Raw genomic sequence first — 9,182 nt, 5'->3', positions numbered from 1 at the left:
TAGATAGATAGATAGATAGATAGATAGATAGATAGATAGATAGATAGATAGATAGATAGATAGATAGATATAGAGAGATACATAGATAGATAGATGTTATGAGACATGTTATTATCCCTATTTTATAGCTGAAGTTTGGAAAAAGGTTTAAAATTTTTTAAAATTTTTTTAAATTAAAAAAATTAAATAACATGCTCAAGATTACCCAGATTACCCAGCCAGTAAAAGGCAGAGGTAGAGTTTGAACTTTGCTTTGCCTGTTTCCAGAACGTCTGACTCTTAGCTGCCATGCGATACTGTTCCCAGTATACCCTTGTGGCTCCTACTAGGACAGGCACTCATTGCCTGCTTTATTGATACTCATATTAGCCAGCTTGTCCTGTTAAAATTTAAACAGCTAAAGATCAAGCAGAAACCTGTAGTCTGCCAAAGCCAGAGTTATTGACTGGATGTAGCAAAGAAACACATACCAGAGCAATCATGGAATATCATGCAGGTATGAAGGAGAAGTGTGTTATGTAAGGTTTGAGTTCCTGCTGAAGAATTCTGAAGAGGGTGGAAATAAAGTGGCAGTCAGATCTCGATTAGTTTCTGTTTCTGAGGTGGGAATAGGAGGAGCAGGGATTAATTAGAGCTGGGGGCTGTCATGAGGGGAGTGCAGTCCACCAATTGAGTATTCCCACTAATAGATGGGACAAGTAGAGCAGGTCTGGGGCACCATTGGTAACAGCACCATCCACTCGGTGAGCAGGTCATGATGGCATTCTACAGCAGCCCTGTGATCTTGGTAGTGTTTCCTGCAAACTTTACAGCTGGCATTATCCATGTCTGTCATATGAATCTGAATAAAGGTTTTGTTATTTTTCTATCTGAGCTGATTTTCACTCTGGTCACAGGGATGTTTTTACTCTTTCAGTTCTCCAAACGTGCTGCTATCCCAGCAGGAGTTTTACTGAACTCAACAATTTTCAACACAAACATCCACTCATGTGTACCTAATACACCTTATATATATTAGGCACATCTCTAGGCAATGGGGAATCAATCATCTAATAAAAACATTTCTTTCATATGGCTAGGGTCATTAATAGACCTTGGAAGAAAAAAAAATAATGTCGGGGCCGGGTGCGGTGGCTCACGCCTGTAATCCCAGCACTTTGGAAGACCAAGGCGGGTGGATCACGAGGTCAGGAGATCGAGACCATCCTGGCTAATACGGTGAAACCCCATCTCTACTAAAAAAAATACAAAAAAATTAGGCGGGCATGGTGGCAGGCTCTTGTAGTCCCAGCTACGTGGGAGGCTGAGGCAGGAGAATGGGGTGACTCCAGGAGGCTCAGCTTGCAGTGAGCGGAGATGCACCACCGTACTCCAGTCTGGGTGACAGAGCGAGACTCCGTCTCAAAAAAAAAATAAAATAAATAAAATAAATAATAATAATGTTGAACCAGGACTAGTTGGAGGACTCCTGGACTGAGTAGTGAAATCAATGTCTTCTGATATTATATTATGAATTTTGAATTTCATCTTTTTCATAGGAAAATCTATTTTCTGAGCAAAAGTAATCATAGGAAGACATAACCCCTTTCTTTGCCCAGGTTCCTAGAAGTTAGATAGATTATGCAATAGAGAATAAAATGAAAAGAAATATCAGGGGTCCCACTGAAGGTCACAGTGGTTTCCTCTCACCATCTTCTTCCTTAGACCTCCTGTGCTCTGTAATCAAAAACAATTCAGGGCCTACAATGGAGGCATAACTCAATCATTTAACATTATAGGTTGAGTACTTTCTATGTACTAGGCTTGGTATTAGTCAACACAGCTAAAATATGATTTGGATATCATCTCTGTCTTGAAGTTGTTCATAATCTACAGATATTAGCAGTTGTGGTCACAAAATATGACACCACAAAGAGAAAACTCTAAATGTTATGGCATCATTAGCAATAGGCAAGCAGTAGAAACGGAGACTGCATCACAGTGTCCAGACTGAAGCATCAGAAAGGAGGTTTGTATTAAAAACCAAGTAGAGCAGTTTTCTACTTATCAGAAAGCCTGCAGTACTGTTCAACTTTTAATTGAAATTTCTGTTTTCAGCATCTCTCTCCCTATAGCAGGAATTCCTCCTGAAGGAAGTATTAAATCAAAGTTTAGACTTAAAAAAAAATCAAGAAATTCCCATGGAAGAGATATAGTACTCCAAATTGGTTTTACATTTCTTCTGATAGGGAAAAATTACTCACAAGATCAATGATTTGTTCATGCTTAACATTCATCAGCTATGTGAAAAGGAAAATATATGTTTACTATATACCATATAAGTAGCAGAATTATAATTGATAGCAGTATTCTGATATATATATATATGCTGTTAGATTCAAAACCAATATATATTGAAAAACTGCTCAAGAATATATGTCATTTAAAATGACATTAAATAGTACTTCAATTAGGTCTCTAATTTATGTTTGGGATGTGGGAGAGAAGTGAAGATGAAGACCAAAATTACATAAGCTTGAGCCATTAGAGAAATTAAATACAACACACATAAACATGGGGAGTTTATTTCAAATATCCTGATGTCAAAGCCACAAATTATGAAATTGTATTTGGTTTCATACTAATACCAAAACATCAAGATGGCATCCACAATTGACTAAATTTATTTCGAGCAGCCACAGTTTGTACTTTGCCAACCCACATATTCAGCCAAGGACATAAACGTGTCCCCGTCACAGATGTAATTTGTGGTCAAAAGAGCATTGCGGAGTCCCTGCAGTCATCCTCAGACAAAAAAAGGCTTCAGGAAAGATCATTTACACTGGGTCAAACGTTGAAGTTTAAAGGTTTTACTCTGTGATTGAGGTTTATTATTGGGCATCTTATCAGAATAAAATAATGTGTGGTCTGTGGCATATTTTTAAAAATATGTAGAAAAGTAGAAGGTAAAAAAAAATTACAAGAATACAAAGACCTCTTTGAAAGTTTATGTGTTAGCTATTTTCCATATGACATTTATTATTTTCCTTCTGTGCCCTCGCCTTGACACATTAAGTGCAGAGTGCTGTGTCCTTCTGCATTTCTGAAACTGGTCCCGTGCTAAAGTTATCTGCAGGAACACGGCAGAGAGGTCAAAAGAGCATGGCCTTTGCAGCTGGACAGATCTGAATTCTAATCCTGTCTCTGCCCTCTAGTGACTATTGGGCTTGAGCAAGTCATTTTACCTGACTTAGTTACAAAATATATAAAACTGGGGTAAGAAGACCTACCATTGTATGTTGTTGTAGTCATGTCATAATATACGTAATGAGCCAACATAGTCTTGTAGGTGGCCGTAGGGCAGTAAGTAGCATCGCTCATAGTAATGATAAGTTTACTGTTTGTTATTGATAGTGTCCTTAGGAGCTCTGCTACTTGAGGGCTGTTTATATTGCCCTTGTTATCTGCCCTGACTTTTTGACACTCACTTTCCTGCTCATTACTAAGAACCACTTTATCTGTATCTGATAAAGTTTTCCCTCTTATGTTTCCAGGCAGCACCAAAAGCCCCAGGCAGGGCGATGTTGAAGACAAGCAAGTAGAAAGGCACTATTATCTTCCACCTTATAGGGAACATGAATGTGCTTTTAATGACGAGAGATTCAGGAGAAATGCCCTGAATCAATCTCCCTGAATATAAAAGGACCATGCTAAAGAATGAGCTGTTTATGGTCACTTTTAATATGATAGATAATAATAATTTATTTGGTGGTTTCAAATTTAGAGAATAAACTTTCAAAAATTAACAAAAACTGTTACATTTGTAAGCCATTGACTACATTTTTTAGGCCTTCACTCATTCTAGCAGCATGTTCATTGAAGATAGTACCAGCCAGGCATAGTGGCTCATACCTGTAATCCCAGCACTTTGGGAGGCTGAGGCAGGAGGGTCACTTGGGCCCAGGAGTTTGAGGCTGCAGTGAGCTATGACTGAACCACTACACTCCAGGCTGAGCAAGAGAACAAGACTCTGTCTCTTAAAAGATAATAATTAATTTATTAAAAAAGAAGATAGTGCCTAATAGTTGTGGACACTGGGAAGAAAGAGTATGACTTTTTGGTCCTACTTTACAGCAGTTTCTCAAAAATCCTCATGTCGTCAGGACCCATAAACTTACTTGATTATAGGAGTGTCCCTTCTAAGTGTCACCCAAGATATGAAATAAGTCCATAGCATATTATAATACATCATTTCAATTTTTAATTCACAGTATAATATCTCAGGGCAATTGTTCTTTAGGTAAAAATTGAATGAGATTATTTAATATTATCAGAAATACATTACTTAAATCATTCCATATAAGTGTATAAATGTCTTAAAACCATTGGGATGTGAAATTATGCAAGATCTGCCTAGCATACCTATGTTGTCATTATCTCAGGAAAAATTATTTGTATTTTTACTGTTATCTCTTTATCTTATTTTTATAAAGCTTACTTTTTTAACACCTGTATATACGTTTCTTGACCTTTTGCCTTCTGGTAGGAATTTGGGACTGCCAGATCATAGGGACAACATACACATTTGTGATATTATTTTAAATGATTAATTTAATCATGTTGTGTAAACAGTTCACATGATCTCACACACAAAATCTTTGATCAAAAGCTTTTGTTTTTCTTAAATCATGTAAGCATAAGAGACTCTGTTTTGTAAAAGGACCCCTTTGTTTTCCAGGGCTATGCAATCTTGCCTTAGCCGAAGCAGACTCAATGAGCAATACTGGCGTTTATCAATGAAATAATATGCACACTTTCGGTTTACCTTGTAGGTGCACCCACCCCATCGCCAAGTCTTCTCGGCTTGCTGCTGCCTGCCCTTGGCATCCTTGTCTACTTGGAATTCTGAATGTGTTGTGATAGCTGCTGTTCCCACCCCAGCTCAGAAGACATCCTTCATCCCTTGGGTGACCACAATTCCTTCCAATTTCTGCGGCTCCATCCTAAGCCAAATAAATTATACTTTAACAAACTATTCAACTGATTTACAACTCACACAATGACTGAGGCATTCAGGAACCCCTTCATCCAAAAGAATAAACTTTTAAATGGATATAAATGATTTTTAACTCGTTCCAATATGCCTTATAAACCACTTAACCTGATTCTGTGACAGTTGCATGATTTAACCCAATGGGACAAGTTACAGTGTTCAATTCAATACTATAGGCTGTAGAGTGAAAGTCAAATCACCATATACAGGTGCTTTAAATTTAATAACAAGTTGTGAAATATAATAGAGATTGAATTGTTGGTTGTATGTGGTAAATGTAAGAGTAATACAGTCTCTTGTAATTTCCTCACTGTTTTGGGTACTGCATATTATTGAATGGCCCCTATCATTCTTGACATCTTGAGTTTAAAGTGTAACAAATATTTTGTCATAAATCCCGTTATCAAATCATGAGTTGAAAGATTTTGACTATTGAAAACCAAATTCTAGAACTTACTATCAGTATTTTTATTTTCAAAGTAAATAATTTTCTAAATATTTGATTTTCAGAATCAGTTTTTTAATAGTAAAGTTAACATACCATATAAAGATTTTTTTTTCACTTTTATATTCTACTCTGAAGTTATTTTATGCTTTTCTTATCAATTTCAAATCTCAAAAATCACAGCTCTTATCTAGAATATCATGATATTGCTATATTTGTTCATATGTGGAATGACAAATTTTGAAAAGTAGAGTGCTTCCTTTTTTATTGAGATGTGACAGTCTTTACACAGTTAGGAATAAGTGACAGTTAAGTGAATATCACAATTACTAGTATCTTGGTTTTTCTGCTTCATTCCTAAGTATTACGTCTCTTTATTGCAGATGTCAGATCAAAAAGTCACCTGTGGGTTGAAAAAGCTACAGCATTCCATTTTGTATAATAATAATAATAATAATAATAATAATAATTAGTTTTAAGCTCAATTCCCACTTCAATGCAATACTGAAAACGGGCTAAAAATACCAAATCAATATATTGCTAATGGTACTTTGAAGAGTATGCAAAACTAGAAGGCCAGGAGGAGGCAAATAATATGTCTTTCCGATGGTGTCTCCCAAGTGTTGGTGCTTTGGGTTTTTATAAGTTGTGAAAAGGAAGATGCACATTTATTCATTCTCCATGGTGTGCACGGAAATGTGTTTGAATGTGGATGTAAAAGAAATCAAGTAATAAAGAATTAGCTGGCTCATGAAATAGTGCAATGTTGGATGCTTCAAGAGGTATAATCCTATTTTATTAGCACAGACTTGCTAGCTAATTAGAGTTTATCTTTTTAGAAAGGATACCATACAGGTTCGTAAAAAATATTTACAGGAAGCAAAATAGATCTATTACTACTTTACCCCCCTTTCTTTAATTTGTATAATTTTTGTACTATATATCGATGTGTAAATGTTTAGAGCCTTCATTATGAAAATATCAATAAATATTTCATTAGTTTACATTTAACTCTTTGTTATAAAATGAAACTTTTAAAAATAAGTGAAATGGATGATTTCCCAGTGGAAGTACGTCAACAGTCTTAAGATCATTGCAAGATTTCATAAAATATTTAAGTATTTGAAAAAGAAACAAAATGTCTTCATACTTTAGGGAAACGAATACTCTGTATACCTTCTGTACAAATGTTTGTGTTTTCATTGTTACACTTTGGGGTTTTACTTTTGCAATGTGACCCAGGTTGGGCATTTTTATATAATCAACAACTAAACCTTTTGCCAAATGCATGCTTGCCTTTTATTTTCTAATATATGACAATAATGAGCAAAACTGGTTAGATTTTGCATGAAATGGTTCTGAAAGGTAAGAGGAAAACAGACTTTGGAGGTTGTTTAGTTTTGAATTTCTGACAGAGATAAAGTAGTTTAAAATCTCTCGTACACTGATAACTCAAGCTTTTCATTTTCTCATACAGTTGTACAGATTTAACTGGGACCATCAGTTTTAAACTGTTGTCAAGCTAACTAATAATCATCTGCTTTAAGACGCAAGATTCTAAATTAAACTTTATATAGGTATAGATACATCTGTTGTTTCTTTGTATTTCAGGAAAGGTGATAGTAGTTTTATTTGATACTGATAAATATTGAATTGATTTTTTAGTTATTTTTTATCATTTTTTCAATGGAGTAGTATAGGACTGTGCTTTGTCCTTTTTATGAATGAAAAAAAATTAGTATAAAGTAATAAATGTCTTACTGTTACCCAAGAAAGAACAACTGTCCTTTCAATTTACCTCAAGTTTCAATTTATTTTTAGAAGGTTTTCATTGCAAGTTCAATAGCAGGAAATAAATATTCTGGTTAAGCAACAGTTCAGTATTTGAAGATACTACAAAAAGTACGCACATAGAAACACACACAGAGTCATTATTACATTGAAATAAGATCACCTGGTAAATAACTTCAACCCATGAAGATGTCAGTGAATATCAGTGTAAACTGAAACACTAAAGCAAGCTGCTAGATGCTAAAAAAAAAAAATGAGACTTTTTAACCCAGAATGAGCTGAGCCTGGAATAGAGGTATCTGCATAATGGCATGAATCTATGGGAGGAGTCTGCTACAGGTAAAGCTTCTGAGTCCTGAGGCAGGCTGGGCCCAGAAAACTGCATCCCATGGCTGCCTGTGTTCTGATAGTGGTTTCGCGTTGGAATTCTCATCTCCCTTCCTGTTTCATGAAGCGTGCTTTGCCTTGGATTCTGGTTTTCCTGTTTGGACATTGTCTCTGTTTCTAGACCTTAAGTATTAGATTAGCTTCCTTCTAATATTTTGTATTTGGTATTTGACTTTCGACTGACCCCAGCTCAGATTCTCCAGGCTTTGGGAGATCAAAGCTTCTTTCTATGAGAGTGTGTTCCATGTTAATGATTCTCAAACCTGGTTGCCCATCGGGATCACCTGGAGAATTAGAAAAATTAAAATGAATTCCCCGGACCCCAGTCCAGATTTATCAAATCAGAATCTGGGGACTGAGCTATATTTTGGAGGGAATATTCAGTACTATCTGATAGGGAGTTGGGTTTGAGGTGTTCATGATCACTGCAGGCTGGATTAACTGATAGTGTCAACTGAAAGAACAACATATTTCAGTAGCATGTCTACATAACTTAATATCTCTTAAAAAAAAAATCCATAACCTTGGCTTGCCTAAAATGCTGATTTGTTTATAATTATTCTTATTTTGTTCTACATCTTAATATCAAAATACAATGCACTTTTTGTCTGGCAAAAATATACCCTACCTTGTTTGTATCCAGACTGCAGACAAAAATGCACCTCAGAAGATTTCTCCTCTAAAGGAATGTGGACTTTTTCTTTTTCCTTCATGATACTTGGAAAATGAATTAAATTTTAATACTTAATTTCCCAAGTCTATCATCTTCTGGAGGTTGCTAATAAAAAAAAATGATGAAAGCCTCCTCCGAACTTCAGTATTTGTTTCTTCAGAATAGACATATGATGACTTTGAATGAATTGACTTGTAAACTAGTTTATAGGTTTCACCATTGTTCATCCTATTTTAAAACCAAGTTTCACTTTTCCGTTACTAGAAATAAGTCCGCTGCCTGGGGTAATATATATCAGTTCCTACAATGCCATTACTAATTTTGCTCTAGAATTCAGTCAGGCTCATCCTCAAGCACAACTGTGAAGTTAATCCTTTTTCATTCAGGATCATTTTCTTTCACAGATGCTGCCTTGAAAGCAAAGCCAAATATCTTAATCTTTTCTTGCATTTGTTTCCCAGAACTGCAGTAAAAATTACCACAAACTAAGGGGCTTACAACACATAATTTATTTTCTCATAGTTCTGGGGGCTGTAAGTCTAAAATGAAGGTGTCAGCCTGCCTTCTGGAGACTCTGAAGGAGAATCTGTTCTAAACCCCTCTCTCATTTCTTTTCATGGTTGTAGGCAGTGCTTGATATTCCTTGGCTTGCAGCTGTAACACTCCGATCTCTACCTCTTGCCACATGGCATATTCCCTGTGTGTCTTGGTGTCCACATTTCTCTCTTTTATCAGGACACCAGTCACTGGATTATGGACCACCTTAATATCCAGCATGACCTCAATTTAATTACATATGCAAAGACACTATTTCTAAATAAGGTCACATTCACAGGTACTGAGTGGACATATAT

General features: G+C 35.7%; 1 protein-coding gene across 1 annotated transcript in view; it reads left to right on the top strand.

Moving 5' to 3' along the window:
* CNTN1 (contactin 1) overlaps positions 1–7,252 on the top strand; it is a 348,227-nt gene extending 340,975 nt beyond the window's left edge. The window contains exon 25 of the mRNA XM_011974652.1: positions 4,812–7,252. Within this exon, the coding sequence (XP_011830042.1) occupies positions 4,812–4,888 (77 nt within the window). The 3' untranslated portion in view covers positions 4,889–7,252. The remainder of the gene's footprint in view (positions 1–4,811) is intronic.
* Positions 7,253–9,182: the final 1,930 nt, after the last annotated feature.

Source organism: Mandrillus leucophaeus, unplaced genomic scaffold, assembly GCF_000951045.1.
Source record: "Mandrillus leucophaeus isolate KB7577 unplaced genomic scaffold, Mleu.le_1.0 Scaffold1473, whole genome shotgun sequence".
Taxonomy (NCBI): Eukaryota; Metazoa; Chordata; class Mammalia; order Primates; family Cercopithecidae; genus Mandrillus; species Mandrillus leucophaeus.
This window is presented reverse-complemented; position numbering and strand designations above follow the sequence as displayed.